The 20595-nt window shown below is 34.8% G+C and overlaps 1 protein-coding gene across 3 annotated transcripts in view; it reads right to left on the bottom strand.

The window, feature by feature from the left end:
- Window positions 1-20595, bottom strand: part of adgrb3 (adhesion G protein-coupled receptor B3) — a 181879-nt gene that overhangs the window by 10276 nt on the left and 151008 nt on the right. For all 3 annotated transcript variants that reach the window (XM_006638700.3, XM_015362907.2, XM_015362908.2), the window contains 8 exons: window positions 11374-11524; window positions 8614-8683; window positions 7638-7704; window positions 4203-4288; window positions 3809-3907; window positions 3269-3440; window positions 2089-2184; window positions 568-607 (listed from right to left, as the gene is read on the bottom strand). In XM_006638700.3, the coding sequence (XP_006638763.2) occupies window positions 568-607; window positions 2089-2184; window positions 3269-3440; window positions 3809-3907; window positions 4203-4288; window positions 7638-7704; window positions 8614-8683; window positions 11374-11524 (781 nt within the window). The remainder of the gene's footprint in view (window positions 1-567; window positions 608-2088; window positions 2185-3268; window positions 3441-3808; window positions 3908-4202; window positions 4289-7637; window positions 7705-8613; window positions 8684-11373; window positions 11525-20595) is intronic.

Below are 20595 nucleotides of genomic sequence, written 5' to 3'. Positions count from 1 at the left end.
TGCAGGCTTACTGAGAAATCACCATAGCGACAAGAATGAGCCACTCTGCTCTACAGCTGCACACCAATAAGGATAAAGAGAATAATGGTGCAGTTGGATTTTGATAACAATAAACTGCAGGTTTTATTACAGATAAACCATGCTGTTTTATAGTGTATCTAACTGTTCATTCTGTTTACTTGACCAGTTCATTTAGGCTGAGAAATTGGTCTGCATTCTCTGAAGAAAAATCTAACACGACAGACATTATGGAAACCTTGTAAACAGAGACTAAAAACTGAACTTATTGTGCTTTAGACTGAGAACAGTTCTTCACACACCTAGTTTGTAAAATTTCTGCTTTTTGGTGTTTAAAGACTTTCTTGTTGTTTTTGTTTTTAAATTTCACACTGAGTTTTTATATGAAGCTACACAAAAACCTGGAGCAGGTTTTTGTAACAATGCAAAGAAATTTAATATTCTATACATTGCTTCGAACAAATTAATACAATTTAATGGATTGACTTTAATGGTATTTGAAACCTGCTTTAAAGAGCTCGTCATTAATTAAAAACATCTATTCCTTACCTGACCGACAAGCAATATCCACATCTTTTTCAAAGTCTGTCTGTTGGAAGATAAATATAATCATTAGAGGTGTACACTCTCCTGCTTCACTGGCCAGACAGCTGTATTTTAAAAGTTTGGTAAGATACCTTGTTGGAAAGTTTTTTTTGACAAATTTGCATACTATAGTTGCATTATTTTTCTACTATTACTGTTGGATTACATTTATCATTATTTTCTTTTCCACAGAACACAAGATTATGTACAATTCACACAGTCTGACAAATTAATATTGCAATTGCTTAAATCTTTAATTAGTTAATTTTAACAACTAAATATACAATATAAAATTGTGATCACAGAATCTTAACACTAATCTGTGGAGCAAAAGGATATCTAGTAAATTAGCATATTGAACTACTGTGTTACAATGTATCTCCAATTCCATTAATGTGAAACCATAAGAGAAAAATTTGAATATGATTAGCAGATAGTAATGGCCATAAGCCTGTGTAATATCTTGTGATTAAGAGATTGGCATCTCATTTCAAAGGCCATTTAAATAACATTACATTATTAAAAAGTGAGTGAGGATGTATGACAAAAATATGATGAATAAGTTCAATCAAACCGTAGTTTAGACATTAGCATAAATGACTGAGAAAACAGACTAAAACTAGGTTTATTTGTATTGGAGCAGCATATAAAAAGCTGTCAATTACCGTTCACACAAAGTGTTACAGTATGTATAAAAGATTTTTAAAAAGATATAAGACCCTTAGAAAAAAATTCTTAACCTGAAGGAATAGTTTCAGTTTGAGCAAAAGCTATGGATACATTAAGTAAAGAGATCAATATAAGATCAAGGTCAAAGGAACAACAGTGAAAAAATCGGTAGCTCATTAATTAATGTTGTAATGACATGACAGCTGCTTTAAAGCAGAACTGAATTTGAACTTTCTAAAAACATTGTGTTTCTCTTCATTCCCCTACAAACATATTTTTCTCTGAGAGAAGGAAATGTACTTGACTGAGCAGGCGCCGTCAGACCACCCTGTGCTGTCAGCTCTGTCAGCTGTGCAGGGTGAGCAAGGCAACTCTGGGCCGCTCTCCCTCCACTCCCAAGGACATTGCCAGTAGACAGTTGAAAGCTGCTTGCAGATTCAATCCTGGGATTCCAGGTTCTGCCTTTGGTGTCAAATCTTTCTGACTTGGAGCTACTTGTAAACTGAACCAGATCTTGACCTTCCTCCCAGTCACAAAGTGCACACCTGGTGGCTACTTTAGTCCAGCACAGGCTTCTCCCTTTACCTAAACTCACTATTAGATTTTAAATATGACTTTCAGACTGGCAATATTTTGATTAATCTGGAAAAGCGAGAAAGTATTCTCTGTCACTGTTATTATCTCTATTAAAATATTACTCTCTTTTCTTTGTTTTGATTGGAAAACTGCGAAATCCAGTAAATGTGTTTGCTCTGATTTGAAAAGGGTGAAATAAAATTAGTAAAGTTAGTAAATAAAATTAAAGAAAAGCCTTACCATTATCTGTGCATGGCCATTTGGAAATGTGCCAGTAGTGTCAACATTGATTGGATCCTGACAGTTCCTGAGTCTGCATCGAAAAGCATCTTGAACCTGAGACAAGATCATTTCTTTTAAGCAGATGGAATGTTGGTGATCCTTCAGTGCATCTGCTTATGTGTAACTAGTTATTTCTAACAACTGGATATCGTAATTTACTGGTAAACAGCAAAAACAAAATTGCAACATTAAAGGGGAACTGCACTACTATTTTAGGGGTTAGAAAGAATCAGCGTTGATTCTTGCATTTCAAACCAAAATAAAAGTACACAGTAACAAAATCGATGAAATTTCCAGGTATGTGCAGCACCATGCTCTGTGATTCAGAATGAGGCAACAAAACTTCCAGTGACATGTTGCGGCCTTATTACATTATAAACAAGCAGGCTTCTCTTTTAATCCAATAGAAATATTGCCTTTGATTTCAAGACAGTTTTACCAACAAATACTACCTGTTCACTCTGTCTGTAGATCACAGAACATTTCTACAGTGAAATGTCTGCTGCACAACCTTCTTATTTGCTCTACATCACAGTACATTACTCAGTACAATGACTAGTGAGCAGGAAGGGCAGCATCTTATCGCAATTTATTTTCACAAAGTTCACAATTTTGTGCTTAATTAAAAATTGGCATAATATTTCTATAATGTCAATGAATTTAATTTGTTACCGATGATGATCGGTCTACGATGGTTGTACTGTAGTTCCCCTTTAAATTGCATTGCATTTAAAAGTTAATGGTAGTTTCAGACATTTTTTATTTCAACACTAGATATTGATATGCATGGACAGTCTATATAAATCTAAAAATAAACAGAAGCTGATAATATGTTGTACGGTGATACAGTGTGCAAGTTCATAAAAGGGAGAGAGCTGGGGTGGAGAATTTACAGTACTCCTCAACAGTTTTATTTCTAAGACTTTAGTAATTTAGTTGAGTAAAATAATAATAGTAAGTGATAGCTCTGGAAATAAAGTGCTGGTTTCTCCAGAAACAAATGAACTCGGGTAAATCTGTCTAGCTAGAATGGGGAAGCCCCAGCAAAAGAGATTTACAGTGCCTACATATTTGTCTGGCTGGTGAGGTGCATCTGTGAAGGAATAGTATCACTGAAGTTTCTTTTTTTCATCCATACCTCTCTTCTGAGAATACAGTGGACCATCACAATGACAAATCCTTGTAATGAATCAAACACTGCAAAGAGTATCTGGAACAGTATGGATCGTTTATCTGTCATTGCCAAAACTGCTGACATCCAGGTTAGAGCCAGGAGTGGCAGAACTACACATGAACTCCACAGGGAAGCCCTGAGCACACACAGAGAGAAAAAGTGTTTCAGAAACTGTTTTGTGGTCTGTAGTGCACAGTTAAAGAAATCAAATGCAGAGACATGTACCTTACAATTGCTGCAACAGAAATGAACAATCTCTGTTAACACCAACTATTCAGCTCACATTTGTAATGTATTGGTATCAAAAACATTTTCAGTATTTACACACCAACAAAAATATTTTGGAAAATACAAGTACCTATACCTATAGTTTGTTACAATATTTAATGGACACGTGAAAACACATGTGAATTTATATAAGCCAGGCATTCTAGTCACAGCTTTCCCCACCATTTATCTGCCCTGTAGCATTACTGACTAATTCCACTGCTGATGAACCCTTACATAGCATTGCTGGCAGTAGTAGCAGATAGAGCTGTAGTTGATACAACTCCACATTTGGCACATTTGAGAGCTAATCCGGTGTGGGGCTCACTCATCTGCCTGCGAACAAGACAAAACAACGTGTTGGCAAACTGTCATTTGAAGTTAAGGTCCCACAACAGATTGTAAATATTAGCAGGCAGATTCAATAAGAAGCTGTTAAGTATTCTCATCATGAACTCATTCTGCCTCTAGAAGAAGCAAAGCTATTGATACTATATTTCCCACTCAGAGCTTAAGGCATCTTCCTCATTTCCATTTAAAAAAGGAAATAGATCAAAAAGTGCACAATAGGTTTAAAAAAGAAAATGGCTGTGTAATCCCCTATTTATTCCATTACATGCCATCTACTCACCCTGTTCGGTGTTTCAATTTTTTGTCTAAGATTCCATCTCTGGAAACAAGTTTATTGAACACCAGTATGCCAATGACCATATTTACCTGCAAAACCCCAAAAAGATACAGTACATATCATAATATTATAAAACACCAGTATAAATACGGCAGGGAATGGGGTAAATACAGTATAATCTTAAGATATCTGCAGTCCCTGTTGAATGAAGTAATTTGGTTAATAAAATCATGAATCATTTATTTTTATTTTATCAAAATAAAAGCTTCTTTATTAACTTCTATTTATTGTAAATGAATTAAGACAGCAACAAATTAATGAAACCTCAAGAAATGAAGAGCAGAAACGAGGCTAAGAGGTGTGTGCAACTTTGTCCGATAATTCTCTGGCATTACTGATTCGTGTAGGCTTGTGGTTGCTCCTTTTGAAACCTCCCTTCACTAGCTAATATAAAGAATCAATAAACCAGAAATGTAAATGCATAAGCATGTTAAAATGCTCTGGTGCAGTAATGTCAAAGGTACTATCAGGTTCAACATATCCATGTGGGTAACAAGTCCTTTCAAAACTGGCAGTGAACTTGCTCACCACTTACAATAAGCAAGGTTTGGAATTAACATCTCTCAAGTCCCAGTCGTCTATAAACTGCTTCTAAGCTGCTATATTATAAACTGCTGTTTCTTAGTTTTAAAAAAAACTTTTTTTCATAAAAATCTTGTATTGTATTACAGGTCTAAGAATTTTTAAAGAAAACTGAATAGAAAACCATTCTTATTTTAAAACTGCAATCTAAAAATAACACAGTTCATTCTGTTTCAAAATGAAATGTTATATTCATAAAGGCAATTGTTTGATAGCATTAAGGAAAAAAGAGGCATCAACAACTCCAAATATTAGCTTTGATGCCTACTCTCCACTACAAGGACTAATGAAATTGCATTACATGGCTAAGGACCAGATCTAAACTCGATGTTGTTTATATCAATTTTGAAAATATTGCTGACCTAGTAATAGGTAAAAAGTTGTAAATAACAGGAAAAATAACCGTAAACCGTAATATTCACATGTGTTAAATCACCTACTGAAGAAATACTCAAAGTTAACCAAAGTAGCTACTGAAAATCAACCACTGTTGTAACAAACAAATACATTCTGGGACCCTGAGATGAAGTTGAACAACTGAGTTTATTGAATGCAAGGAACAATATGATCAAAGAATTGTTTAAAGATTTAGGTACAAAGCTCCAGTTTATATATCAAACTTCAGCCATTTCTGAAGCAAATTGTAACTATAGTAATGGGGGGAGGTCACCTGTGTTTGGACATTCCCAAGACCTTGAACACTTTGAATGGCCAGGTCTTATCTTTCCTTAGTTAGAGAGTCTCTATCTGGCACTTGGAATCTCTTATCAGTTACAGTAACTCCCATACTCTGACATAAATCAAAAGTGCTTAAGCATGGAATGTCTTTGTGCAGAAAGAAATCAGTCCACCTTTTTTTCACATCTTATATCTTTCTTCACCACCCACAATGAAGTCATCTTCCAGAGTAGAAGTAATACACTAGAGCTTTGAGCAACGAACCTGAACATCTGACCTGTATGTTTATTGTGCTGTTAATGCAGTCTAGGTCACTACTTCATGCTTCCCTCCAGGAATATAAAGTGTATATATAATTCCTTGTAGCTTCAAGTTAAAATAGTAACAACTTATTGAATTATTGTATCTTTCAAGATTCAAATATTTAATTTCCTCATAGGCATTGACAAAGTCAACCAATGGACTATTTTTTTCAGATTCTATTGTTAAAAATGTACCACAGGACACAGGAGGAAATTAAGGAGAAGCTAATTAAGAGGGGTACTTTTCTACACAAATAGCTGTTAGTGTCTGGAACAAACTACAGTACGTAGTCAACTGTCAAAGCTGACATCTGGGTTTTTCAAGATATATTTCAATCTTTGGATCAATTAGGTACCGGCAACCAAGAGAGCCAGAGGGACCAAAAGCCCTCCTCTTGTTCTGAACCTTTTGAGCAATGATCAGGACTAACCATTTGGACATTTCATATGATTACCAAATGCTAGCTCATATTTAACAAACACTTCAGAAGCAGCTAATGAAATTCAAAAATATGTAGACAAGCATATCATATGTAGCCTTGACAAACATCTGGAAAACAAAATTTAATGTACACAAGTAAATAGTATTTTAATTTATGTTTACATAGCAAAAACATAAACATAAATACAAACTAGGAAATACTGATCTCAAAGAGGCTAATTATGAAAAAGACTTAAGTGTCACATCATTTACAGTACATCATCAAAACAGTTTTTGGAAGCAATAAAAAGAAATTAACTTTTACTTTTTGTATATTTAGTACTTTTTACTAAATATACAAGAAATTTACTTGTATATTTCACCTCTTACAGTACCCCATTCTTTTCTTATCCCTTATCTTATCTTGTGACATGAGCACTGAAAATCCAAGTCGCCAAGACTTTTACTGGAATTAAAAAATGACTAGATAATTCTTTGTGGAGAATCAAGCCTGCCTTCTCAGGGATGGAACACTGGGACTCAAGGCAGGATGAATTGAGAAATACAGTCAATACAGGGCACAACAGAGGAAGAAAAAGATAGGAGAAGAATCAGCACAGTGAGAGGGCTCCCGATTTGGAAGATCAGATAATATACAACTTCCAGGTAATTTAAACACTGAAGAATTTTAAAGTAAAAGACTGTTGCCTTATGGTTGAGAAAAACATATTTCATATTTGTGGTATCTAAATTGTATTACTGCTCTAGTGATGCACTGTTTGGAATGGAGAAAGAGGTTTCATTCATTTGGCATCAGTTTTGGGGAGTAATTTAGTCCTGAGTGGATTTTATTTGATAAGATACACATTCCCTTTTTATCCCTATATATATTTAGGGAAATGTACATATAGTATATTTATATATAATATTATATTTACTGTATATAAATTATTTCCCTATTTATGCTTTGGTTAAAGGGTGAGATCTGTTTTTCTGTTTCATTCCAAGGCAAGGCTCTGAAACTTATGTGTTTTGGTGTTTGATGTTGAAATAAATATAGTCTTCTGAAGTTTGTTGGCTGGTTTATTACCAAACTGCCAGAGAACAAGAAGCCATATAATTTAACATAAATTGCATAAAAAATGTCTAAAATGATTTGATATGACTGTCCCATCTGGATGAGCAGTTATTTCATTATACAGTATGTTATTATAATATGTAGTCAATGTTGAAAAATAAACATGTACTCAAGTGTATGAAATATACAATAAAAGACAAACTATATGAAGACAAAGCAAGAAAAAGCAGTCAAAAGGTGCGTTTGTGTCCGTGACTGAAAAAATACATCAAACTATATTAAACAAAACTTTCTGACAAGACTGAATATATAATTACCAGAACAACTGCAGCAGCAGGTCCCACAAACGCATATAAAAGACCTCCTTCAAGAGACAACCAGCAGCTGGAAAGAACACAAGGCATCAACAACCTTCTCATAAAAATTAACACCAAGAATTAAATTAATGGTGCAGGGACCAAGTATATTATACAGTTTTACTATAATCTACTATCTGGGGGACAGTGCCATATGGTCTAGTTCTACATGAAAAGGTTTACAAGAGACCACATTGCTGACAAAACGTATTTAATACATTCCTATTTAACAAGGACACAAATAACAAGAGATTAGGGACTGTAAAACACACAGAAAAGTTGCTTTAATAGAACTTGAATAGAGATACCTTCCTGACTTTCTACAAGACTATAAAATCTTGTGTTTTTCTACCACCAGCTCTTCAGTTTTATTTAAAGAGCTGGCTGTCAGCTGCAATGACTAGCAATAAAAGATGAGGGAAGTCAATGAGTGCAGAGGCAGAGCGTTTCAGTCAATGACTCTACTCTTTCTGGCTCCAACTAAAAAATGTTCACTTTTCAATGTTCTATCAGAAGCTGTTCTTCTTGCAGGGTTTTAAATATCTTCAACTATTAGTCATTTAACACTTATGAATTTAAAAAAAATTATAAACCAATAGCTCCATGGGCCTAAAAGAAGCCTTTTGACAGTTCAATAATTCTTCTCTCATGAGACACATGGGAGATGCAAGTATCTTCTTGTATCAAATATTAGTCAATCCATTAGAATAGTAAGTTTCCAGAATAAATGAGTGTTATATACATTTTCAAGGTGTATCATAGACAAAGTGACAAAAGTAGAGTTCTGATTATATGTACAGTATAAATTAGTGAATAGCCTTGTTTTAGACAACTGCAAATCAAAATCAAAAGCAATGCTTTAGCAATATATTATGCTGAGCCTTAAAGCTTATACAGTATATAGTATACTATATTTATATATATAAAGTGAACTTACTATTGAGGAGTGCCATAGCCTTTTGCTTTTGTAAATCCCATTGAAATGGCAACGACTAATGCTGGTAATCCTGAAAAATAATTATTTTGTTGTTAGACAGAGAGTTCAGACAGGAAGCTTTTATCTCAGACATCAGGAGCGCTTTAAATCCATATACTGTTTACACAAATGGTCAAAAATCCTGGCATGAAGTTTTAATTTTAACCAGGCCTCCAGATTTCAGGTCATTACACAAAGTAGCAAACATATTCACTATGACAAGGGAAGTGCAGTACTGTGCACCTACACAGTGCAGCATAAAGAGTACAACAGCTATTCACGTCCACTGGAAAGGCAAGATAATGGCAACACTGAAGGAAAAACGACTGGTGCAAGTGTGTGCGTGTCTGTGTAGCCTGCCCTGCCATGGATGGTGTCCCTTCCTGGGTGTACTCTGCCTGGCACCCGTTGCTTGCCAGGACTGGCTCCCCCATGACCCTATATTGAATACAGTGGATAGAAAATGGATGGATGGATAATGCCTATTAAAAATGCCCTTTTGTGAAGCTTTCCTTACTCTCTAATGGCAATTTGTGCATGGTGTGTTAAGTATTATATTTAATATAAATCCAAGTGGGTAGAATTGCACTTTTACTGCATATATTTTTCTCTGAGCAGAATACATTTTAACTGCATTCCAGTTTATCTGTTCCCAGCAACCACATGGTCTAAGCCCCATTGTTAACTACACTTCAGTAGAAATTAGCAGATGAACATAAGCTACTATTCTACAATGATCTACTGCCTGTCTCTCTTTGTCTGCCTAAGTGTGTATTTTTTTGTGTGCCTCAGAGGGCTACAAGCACAAATAAGACCTTTATGTTGCTAGGCAACGAGAAAAGTGATTCAGATCTCCAAGTGATCATTTAAATTTGCACAAAAGTTCTACAGTGTTTTTAACAGATGCATCTTTATGCATTGTGGTAAGGAATAGGAAAGAAAGGGTAGACAAAGTGTTTTTTGTAGCAATCCCTTGACCCTTGAGTGTGTCTCTATTGTTGCACAATCCATTAAATATGGCTCCTATCATGGTGTTCAGAAGATGGATGCAATAGGTGGGGTGTTTCAAATATAATTTTCTTTGAAACACCAATTTTCTTTGAAACACACGTGACCCAGAAGATAATTTAAAGTACTGAAAAAAGAACAGTAGTTTCATCCTGACTGTTTTTCCTAGTGAATATGGAAAGTGAAAAGGATCAATAAAAAACTTCAAAGGAGTGGTGCTATGGTATGGTTTTTACTCTTCGTGGAATAGCATAAAAGCTAAAATAATAAGCACAGCCATCACAAACGACACTAACAGAAGCAAACAGAAGCAAACATACAGTATAAGACTGAAAAAAACATTACAAATGAATGTGGGTCTGCCTTTTTCTTGCTGGAGTGATTGAAGTGAACAACAAACGTTCTCTTGTTTTTTGATATTATACGTTTGCAGAAAAGACTGCCTTTTGGATTTCATAACATTTCTACTTCAAATCAGAATATTTTCTCTGATACTTTCTCAGTGGCTGAAAATGTTAAAATGCCCAGTCCATTTCCCTCAAAGCTAGGCACTCAAAGACTGGTCAGTAATGTTTTTCACTAGTCACATCTTACTTATTTCATGTGTCCGTATACTTTTTAAAATATGTTTCATGAAGTTGCAAACAAAAAACTTTCACACTAAATCCTGTGTCAAAGGTTTTTGCTGTCACTGAATTAGTACACAAATGCTAATGAAGCTAAAAAATAATAGATAAAGATACACATAATGGATGCAGAAAACAACAAAATATTTATTTATATTAATTATTATTACTATTTAAGTTAAAAAAATATGGAAGTTCTAAATGGGCTGTGTGTGGAGAGAGGAAATCTGGGCCAAATTCTTCACAGGAGCCACATAATTTGCAGGTGTCCTGTAAGTGCTTTCTGCTGATGCACGACACACGATGGTCTTGCATGTGTGGCAATTAAAGCATGATGTGCTGTTTAATTTGGAATCTTTCCTATGAACCACTATCTAACAGAAGATATTCCACTACATCAGTTTTGAGAATGTGTGTGACGCAGAAGCATGATGCTGGAAGCATGGTGAGGATGTGCAATGTCTTTATCTAGCTTTCATTATACAAAAAAACATAATTGATATTTCTCAATTCTTAGATGATATCCATGATGCTCAAATATATCATTATCATTACTGTCTAGATTTCTAGATGTCATCAGGACTGTCCAATCTAGAAATGTAGAGTTTTTTAAAAGTTTCAACTGGATTGTAAGAATAAGTATTGGAGTCCTCATGGAGAACAATACAGTTTAAATGAGGAACTGTCTGCTGATCCTTCTTTTCATTGCTTCTGGCAATTTTATTTTAGTTTTTATGCAGTTTCAGTGATATTCGCTTTTAAGTATTTTTCTTTCATTTACTGTAAGTTAATGCTGCTTTTGAAGTGAATAATGTGATTTCTCCATACCTGTGTTACACAACAGACTTTTATTCTTCTCAATGGAACAAATCTTGAGTGTAAGAGAAAAGGAGGAAACTATCGTGAGAATAATGTGAAGTGTCATATTTGATTTTTATTTCTTAGTTTTCTTTACATTAAAGCTAAGTAAGACTATTGTAGGAGTAACAGCTCTAGGGAAATGCAAATTTTCATTAGCTCTGACTACAAATAAACTCCCTGTTCTAAGAAAGCAAGGAGCCATGTTGAAGAGACTCCAGGCACTTACCCCATCCCAGGCACAGGAATCTCTTCCGGATAAGTCGTGTCCGCACCTTTCCAGTCACAGCCATGTAAGACTGCCAAGCTTCTGTCAAAACCCAGCAGAAAGAAGCCAGGAAGAAAAAGTGCAAGAATGCTGTGGTCATGGTGCAGACACCCTGTCAATAAAGCAGAGAAAAAGAGACATATTGCTTGCATCATGATGGAAGATTCTGTTTACAGGACCCATGACATGACAGGAAACACAGAGTACAATAATATCACTGGAACATAACAGGAACCACATGAACTTGATCATCATAACACTGATTGATTGCATTCCGAGCAAATACAGTACATCAATTAAAACATAGCCCATCTACTGTAGGTACTGTATATTCCTTCTCTTGCAGTTCATTCCTTCTATACAGCCATTTTATACAGAAAGCAGACATTTTGTGAGTGAAGCTCAGAAGAGTTTTTTTTCTAAAACGAAACAGTGTTTTATATAATAGCATTTTTCATCTCCCTATTCCAGGGCCTACACAGTTCAGGCATGCTGCTAAATAAAAGCATTTTACATGACATAATTGGAGTACATAATGGAATAATAACATGCTTCCTGGGTAGAAATATGAATTCCAAATTTACATTTATGTCCTTAGATAACACCTTGAGAAAAAAAAGAAGATTTGCACCAGTTTTTTTCAATAATTTGCTTTTATAAACATCCTGCCCTTAATCTAAAGGTGATCTGTAAATCTTAGAGAGACAGATTTTCAAACCGATATATGCACATCTCCTGAGAGAAATACAGAGCATGGCCTGCCTCTCCTTAAAGACCACAACACGTTTATGTGCTCAGGAGATTGCTAGGGCTTGTATTTGCTCACTGGTCAGTGGATGCATTTTAATGAGTTGTGTGTTACAAGGGGAAGGTTATTCAAGCATGATTTCATTAAGATTAGACCAGAGAATACAACTATATCAAGGCAGAGCAATTCAAAAAGGATTCTGATGGTGGAAGGAAATAATTTCAAGCCTGACTATTGCAGACAGCTAAATAAACTAACTGACTAAAATACAGACGAGTTTAGCCTTGAATGGATTTAATAATGAAGAGTGATGATCGTAAATAGCTTGTCTGTTCTAAACTGCAGTTAATAGATGATGAGCAGTTTAAAATCCACCAGTCAAGTCATTTCCTACATGACATATTTGAAATTTAAGCTGACATGATCCAAGCAAAGAAGCACAAAGAAAGAATACTGAGCTATCAGGTCCTCCTAAAGCATCTTTGACCCTGTATAACAGTGTACTAAAAGCTTAAGCATAACTTATCCAATTAAAAATGACACTCCTTTTGAACTAGATGTAACAGTACATATTTTACTTTTTGTTAATCCTGTTAAATTAACTAGTTTCTTACCATCTTTGCTGTTTAAAGGTTCAAATATATATATATACACTCTAGACTGATTTCTGATCAAGTAATCAAGTATTTTAAATGTTTCAACACAACTCTCCACTGCTTCACCTCAGGTCATAAAGAGTATTGGACAGAGTCCACCTGCCTGCCCCCCTTGTGGTTCCCTCTCCCTGTCTGGTCTCTCTTGCTGTCTGTGGATTTCATCTGTAGTGCTTAATGAGGGGGAAGATATTTAAGTGACTCCCATTATCTGCTCAACAATAATGAACATTCCTGAGACAACGACTCTTTTGTGAAGATCTATAACTCACAAACACAAACCTCTGCACCACCAATTAGGTAATGGCTAAGATAGCAAACTAAGAAGGCACTGGAGCATGCAGTATGTACTATTTTTTCATACATCTAAAATAGAAGGACAGTTTGCACTGTATACTTTGTTAATATAAGTTTATTTTTGGCATTCAGTTTTTAGCATTTTTCATTACATTTAAGTTTTCTTTAAACTATTTACAAGCTATTGATGTGTTTTCAGCTTTTTTGCTGTAAGAATGAGAATATAGGTGAAAATAAAAGCTTAACTGTATGTTTCCTACAATGTCCAGGATTCAGAAATGCTTAACTCCATGAGCTGCAGGAATTGGTAATACTGTACACACCATGTCTTACTAAAACCATCAGAGTAACAACACAGAGAGCACAGAGAAGAGGTTATCCAACTTTCCTGAGAAGTAGAATACAGCAGTCTGTCATGAGCACCGAACTTAAGATAACATCCCCTAACAAATGAGTCATCAGGGCCCTTTCACGCACCCTGAGTCAACAGGAGTGTGTTTTCTCCCTGGAGGTGGTGAACATTAGCCAAAGAGCAGACCAGCTCCAAGAAAAGGCAGGTGAAGCAAACTTTCCATATGAAACATTCCAAGATCTTGGAAACAAAGGAATGAGAAACATTTAGTCGATGAAAGAGAAATGGCTATGTATTAGTTTTTTAAGATTTTACCAAAGAAGAAAAAAATAAAATGTCTCATGCTGAGAAAAGTTTTAAATTAAATAATATGAATATAACATGCAGAAGAGCTACAATTACAGTACTAAAAGCAATTAAGATAAACAAATCTCCAGACTTTAGTTGTATCCCATCTTCTTTCAAAACTGAGCTATGAATCAGATCCTCTTAAAGCATCTTTGAAACAAGACCAAGAACCACGTAATTATAGATCAATAAGTCGTACTATACTAGGTGTTTAGCGGAGTAAAACAAAATTGCAGGCCAATATTAAAGTACAGCAAAATAAGTTAAATTTGACTTTGATTTTAGTTTCCCAGGTTCACAGCAGTATACCTAAAGTCATCAGGCTGACCACAGCTTTCAGATCCTGAGTATACACTTCCATTATATTATAGTTACAATGATTTACAAAAATGTAAAGTTTACAATGATTCATCAAAAAAATGGAATTATGTTACATAGCAGCAAACCAGTTAAGTCATGGCGACAGGACAGGATAAAGCATCAGGGAGTGACAACATTCAGAGGCACAGTCTTTAATATTCTTTACATATTCTAGATGCAGTATATACTGTACACACTGTAACTGCAGAGCAAAACTGCAGTGAGGCTGCAGGCAGGAAAGTTGCTGGGTATCAGGTAGCAGCAACTCCACAAAAGAACACTGCAAGACACATTAGTTCTGTTAGTGCATTGATCTGGATGGTAAAGACTGCAAAGGAATCATGATGATGCATGTGAACTTGCCAGTTGTGTAAATGCAGAGAGGTCTCCAAGCACATGCAGACAATGATGAAGTTGTGCTATTACTGAGATACTAGGCATTTCATTGAGTTTATCTTCCACTATACTAAAAACAAATATTCTGTACAAAAAACAAGCACTTTAGCATAGCCACAACCATATAAACATAGCTCTATATTAATCAATTCATTCATTTATTACTATATCTAAAGTAATATAGTTTATATTGTTATATCCTGTTATTTCCCACTATTATCTTACCACATAGCCCTGAAATTTGCATTTACCCTACTGTACTGTATATGGTTTGGGATTTCAGTTCTCCTATTTCAGCACTTAAACCCACAGACTTCTTCCAGGAACCATTTAGACAAGAGTGATGTCACAGGCGCAACAGTACTGTGTGTGAGAGATATACAAATGTACATTACATGCTCTTTGGGGAAAGTCATACTGGCATTGAGCCCCACTGACATCTTGCTCCAAATCAGGGCTAGTTTTAAATATACGCCAGTGGAGGAGGGGTGGAACTGAAATAACTTTCCTATGAAATTCTCCTAGCATTGTGCCTTTTGTAAAAGCAGATTGCTGGAAGATGCTGTTATTGAGCCCACTGTCTCAGTTTCCATGGCAACCCAGGAACTGAGGTAAAAACTGCCTCAACATATTACAGAACTGACGTCAGTAGAAGAAAAAATAAAACATTTTTTAAAATTAAATGTTATATTCCTGATAAGGCAGTTCTTTTAAAAGCATTAATTAAATACAAAAACTGGTATGACAGATGAGTTTGATTCACGCTTGTAAACAGTTACATAATGGAATTAAACATGAAAGCCACAACAACAACAGAAAGGTTTTGACTTTAGTACCAAATACTGGTACCAAATACAGTAGCAGCAGTTCTGCTAGACAGAAGCAATGACTCCAGAACGCTTTAACAAACACAAAGCCTGTAAGTCTTTCACATTCACCCGCTTAAATCTTTACTGTGCTGCTGTGCTCATCATGCTGTCATTCCTAAATAAGGCTTTGAAATGCTAACAACCCATGTCGCCCTATGAACAAACATTTTATTGTAAAGGACACGTATTTTTCCATCTCCTACATTAGCAATCACTAGAAGACTAGAATAAATTAAATCTTTAAAAGCACAAAATGCCCCTTAACAGAGCTTTTACTGTATAAGGTAAATTGGTAGTAAATGAATAAAAGATTTTTATGTTGTAATGACACATTAATCATGGAAACTGTCAATGATATAAAAAAAATATATACATATGCTTAAAGAGCTTTTCTGCTCGTTCGTCTTTTACATTTTAAAATGTAGCAATGCATTATGACCTTGCAGGCTTTTCTGGTGTGTATGGGATGGCATGATTCTCAGTAGCAATTGGAATCCAGAAGACAAAAGCACACATTTTGACACTGGGTTCCAAGTTTTTTTTTTGTTTTGTTTGCAAAAACTGCTTAACACTCTTGAATCTTGACTCTTTAATTGTACTTTGGAACATAAAATAAAAGCATTACATACAAAAATATAATTTCAATCTATTTCTATTAGCAAAAAGCAGAAGAGAAAAAAACAAATTAATTTGGTAATTTTATAGTATTATCCAATACAATTTCATAACACTAAACAATGTTCCTAAGAGATGCGTGCTTATTTTTTGTCAAATACATTTTAATCTTAATATGAAAAACATTTATCTCTATTATTATATTTCACACAGTATTGGCTTATAAAAACAGTAGCAATGTTGGCTTTTAAGACTATCAGTCATTAATTTAATTAGCTAGACTAATGCAAAACTGCTTAGAGATTACACAATGTATTACCATGGCAATGCTGAATTATAAAGCATTAAGAGTCACATTATATATATAAAATAAAATGACTGAAATCTAAAACACAAAAGGAAGAAAAAACCAAATCAAGAAAAATTAAGCTTTGAATCTAGTCAAACCCCAGATAGCCACTCACTAGTCATACAGTAAATGTTGCTTTGTACTGCTTTGAAGGGGATGAAGAGTATTTTCATAAACTGCTGCCAGCTCTGAAAACATTCTCTTGATAAACTGGATATGCAGAAAACATTTTGCTTCCTCATTGAAGAAAAGACAAATAATACTGGGAGACTGCAGAGCTTCATGGGGTTTGGGTGTTTGTTGATGAGGTGTAAGATGGTCTAAAAGGTCAAAGAATGTCGCTACAGCAGGTCTGTCTCTATTCAATCAATTGCACTACCCCTAACATCTTCCGAGGGATATCAGATACAGTACAAACTATAGGGGCATAACAATATTTCATTACAGGAACAAGACAGACAGCTTCATTTGACCTAATTGATTCTGTCATGGCATCAGGTCATTTGTGTTTTAGCCTCTACAACATGGCTTGAATGTTTATTGTGCATTCTGCTAGTTCTCTGGAGATAAAATGTGTTTTTCTAACACAGCTATTGGAAATGATTTTAAAAAGGTTCTATTTGCTTTCTGTGTGAGAATCAGTTTAAACAACAACTCAATTTCTTTCCTTTAAAATAATTTCGAAATCCAACAATAACAAATGTCTTTTGCTATCATTCACTTAGTCTAAAGAAACTAATTTCTTTCGAAGTGCACTAATGAGACATGCCCTTGAGACCTGGAGTGACTCTGGTTCAAGTTATTTGGAATCCTCCATCTCAGTTGTTCATTGTCCTTTTCCTGGGTGACTGCTGGTTTTTGTTCCAACTGGGTCCTTAATCACCAGTGCTAATTGGTGCCAGTAAGCAATCTGCTTGTTGGTTCAAACTTACTGCACTCAGTCTTGGGTTTCACAAATACTTGAGTTACACTTCATTAACAATGTCAGCACACAGAACTTAATGCAGTCTATCCTCAACTAATTAATTAATTAAGAATTTGCTCCCTTATTTCTGTCACAACAGGTGATTAATTGATGATGAACAGACACAGGTGGGAAGGACACTGAGGCAAATCCAACAGTGAGTGTTTTTCTATTTGTTGAAGTCAAGTTGGTTAGATTTCAGCCAACACACCTGAATAGTAAAAATCCTGAAATGCATTAATTAGCACAGGGTCTACTTATAAATCTCAGCTTTTTAAGAGCTGAATGCAAATTTAAAAAGGCTTTAAACAGACAATTGAAATAAATTAGCACTAGTGACTACAGGTCCGGTTGAACCACTAACCATAGCCTCAGGAGTTCTCCAGTACCAGGACTGAGAGCTACTGCTCTATGGAATTGATGTGTTTTATGTGATATGGAGATTAAGACTACACATTATTCTTAATAAGGGTGTTGAACAGTATCAATATAACATACCCAGTTGTGTGTTCAAAGCTATTTTCTTTGTATCCGATTGTTATTTTGTGCTTGTCCATTGTCTGGACAATGACACTGATTAAACACTGTGTCCTTTTTAATTTTTTATCAGGCATCACAGATGCCAGCTCAAGCTCCCCCAAGTTGTTTATTATATTATTGCTAAAGCAGGGGAAAGGTATTATTATTTTGTACGTGACTGGAAGATTACCATTGTACTGCACATTTACAATGCAACATTAACAATTTATTTTCCCGGATTCTGTAGTCAACTTGATGATTATTATTTGTTGATCTATTGTTTAAGAGGTAAGAATCTGCATTTATCGAGAATATATTTAATTCATGTCAGTGCTCCATATTCAGAAGGCTCTATTTCACTGACATCGATGTAAGTAACGTTATTTTGACGAGTCCAACATTAAAGACACACATTCTCCCTAACAACAGCATGACATTTTGAAGCTGATTTCTGTTTTGCAACCATTAAATGTAACAAATTCAATTGGTTAGATTTTAATTTTTTAAAAATAATCATCTACAATAATGGCATTGTAGATTTATTCTCTTAGTTTAATCAAGGGTTGGGGGCAGAAGAATGTTATGTTAATGGGAATGCATTTTTTGAAGAGGAACCCCAAAAGTTTGAAAAGCTGGCACAACTGTCAACTGTCAGGCACTGTTTTTTTCTATACATAACAAAATTAGGTTTTATTTATAATAAATATCATTTAACATATTCGGCCCATTTGTAAATCTTTTCTAAATAATGTTAATATAATATTACATACCTGTACAATGCATCAAGACTATTTACTGGAGAATGCTGGCCTCCCATATTATTATCTGCACACTCTACAAGCTACAATATCTATTTCTAAGAGTTATTTATCAGGTAGGAATGGCCCTAACACTGATACTTGCATGACTGCTTACATGAAACAAATGATGTAGCTCTTAATAATTATCTTAATTTCCTACACAAAAAAATCTAAATTCTTACAGATTTCCATTTCTGCATTGATCATCTCTGAAGTATGCTGCCAAAGGGTTTTCTAAAAATAAAACCATTAATGGTTTTATTCAAACCATTAATAAAACCAACCTTGAAAATATGTTTTATCTTATATGACCATTTAGTCATATATCATACCTATATAACTCATGCCAACTATTGCCCCTTTAGACAACGCCTGGATTAATATGACACTAATATGATTTTGTCAGTGTTATTGCTAATTTACAGTTATACACATTCAGCTATAGAGTCTTGGTGGGTCAGTACAGCCCTGCAGTTGAGTATCAATCGAGACAGTGCCTTCTCAGCAGATTCCCTCAGAAAGGTTACATTCATTACTCAAATCCTTAATGAACTTTAGTACTTTGACTGCTTTTAAAAGACAAGGCAAACAAGATCTTTCTGCTTCATCACAGCTAAAAAAGGTTAGATTTGTTTGAATTAAATTTTGTACCTTTGTTTCTGGATTACCAATCATTGCAAATCGCTTGCCTGAGATACGGATACTTTTTCACAACATCAAATTCCTTGTCATCAAGTTGTATATACAATATATAGCACTTCAGACATGCCTGTATATACAGTACTGTACACCCTCAATGAAATAGAAATAAAATCATCATACAACAGAAAAGATTTACAGATTGGATAATGTGTCTTTCTAGAAAATATGCTCAAAGTGTTAGCTGTAATCTTAATCTTGCATTTGCAAATCTAATTGTTTTCATCCACTCAATACCTAGATTACCCTTGTGCAGTTTCACAGAAAAGCAACTGATCTGCATGTCATGAAGCAGGCTTGATGAAAACATTGGCCGTCAGGTGCATGCTGATAGTCGATGGCAGGTGTTTACAAACATAATAAACACAACAACTGCCAGGAGAAACACTACTTTAATAGTATCTCTCATAGCACTATCAAAATTGCAACATAACATTTTCAGGAAATAAAGTTGCTGTTTTCTCTACAGTATTGTACTTACTTTAATCCTGATTTTGATGTCAGGACCTATCCTCTGGAAAAAGTCTGTTCTTTTCTAAAGTTTGTAAATAGTTCCCAACATTATAAACCTGGGGCAAAATTCTACATATAAACCCTCTTTATAAATACCAAAAGCATTAACTAAACAATTGCTGATCTGCATTGAGCACTGGGATATAGCATGAAAACTGGCATAATTGTCTATGTACATGATTTACAATGACAAGAAGTAAAATGTTTATACTGTATAAAGAGCATGATGCTTCTTGAAAATTAACAGAGCATGCAGTTGCTCCCTGGCAGTAGGAGATGTGCCATAGGTCAGGGGTTCTTAATTACTTCAATCACTGTATTAATGTCCAATTAGGGATTACTACAATCTACTAATCACAGAAGCAGGAAGGTGCTTGGGAATTTATGTTTTTTTCATTTCTTATTTGTATCTCCTGCTGTGGAAAAAACAGAACTGCTTGTTTGTTAATAAACTCTGAAGCAAGAGGAAGTTTGGAAACAAGAAAAACAACTGATACAAAATTTGGAAAAGAGCATAGATTACACATTTACAGTATGTATCTATTGAACAGCATGTTCGTTTTGAATGGTTTACAAACATTTTACTTGCATTGTGAATCCTTTTACTAATTCGTCTTTTGAGAAGAATAAAAATATTTTAACTCTCAACATTCTTTTAGTTCTCACATGATTTGATTTTACTATTTGCATAAACAAGAGGT

Source organism: Lepisosteus oculatus, chromosome 17 (genome assembly GCF_040954835.1).
Source record: "Lepisosteus oculatus isolate fLepOcu1 chromosome 17, fLepOcu1.hap2, whole genome shotgun sequence".
Taxonomy (NCBI): Eukaryota; Metazoa; Chordata; class Actinopteri; order Semionotiformes; family Lepisosteidae; genus Lepisosteus; species Lepisosteus oculatus.
This window is presented reverse-complemented; position numbering and strand designations above follow the sequence as displayed.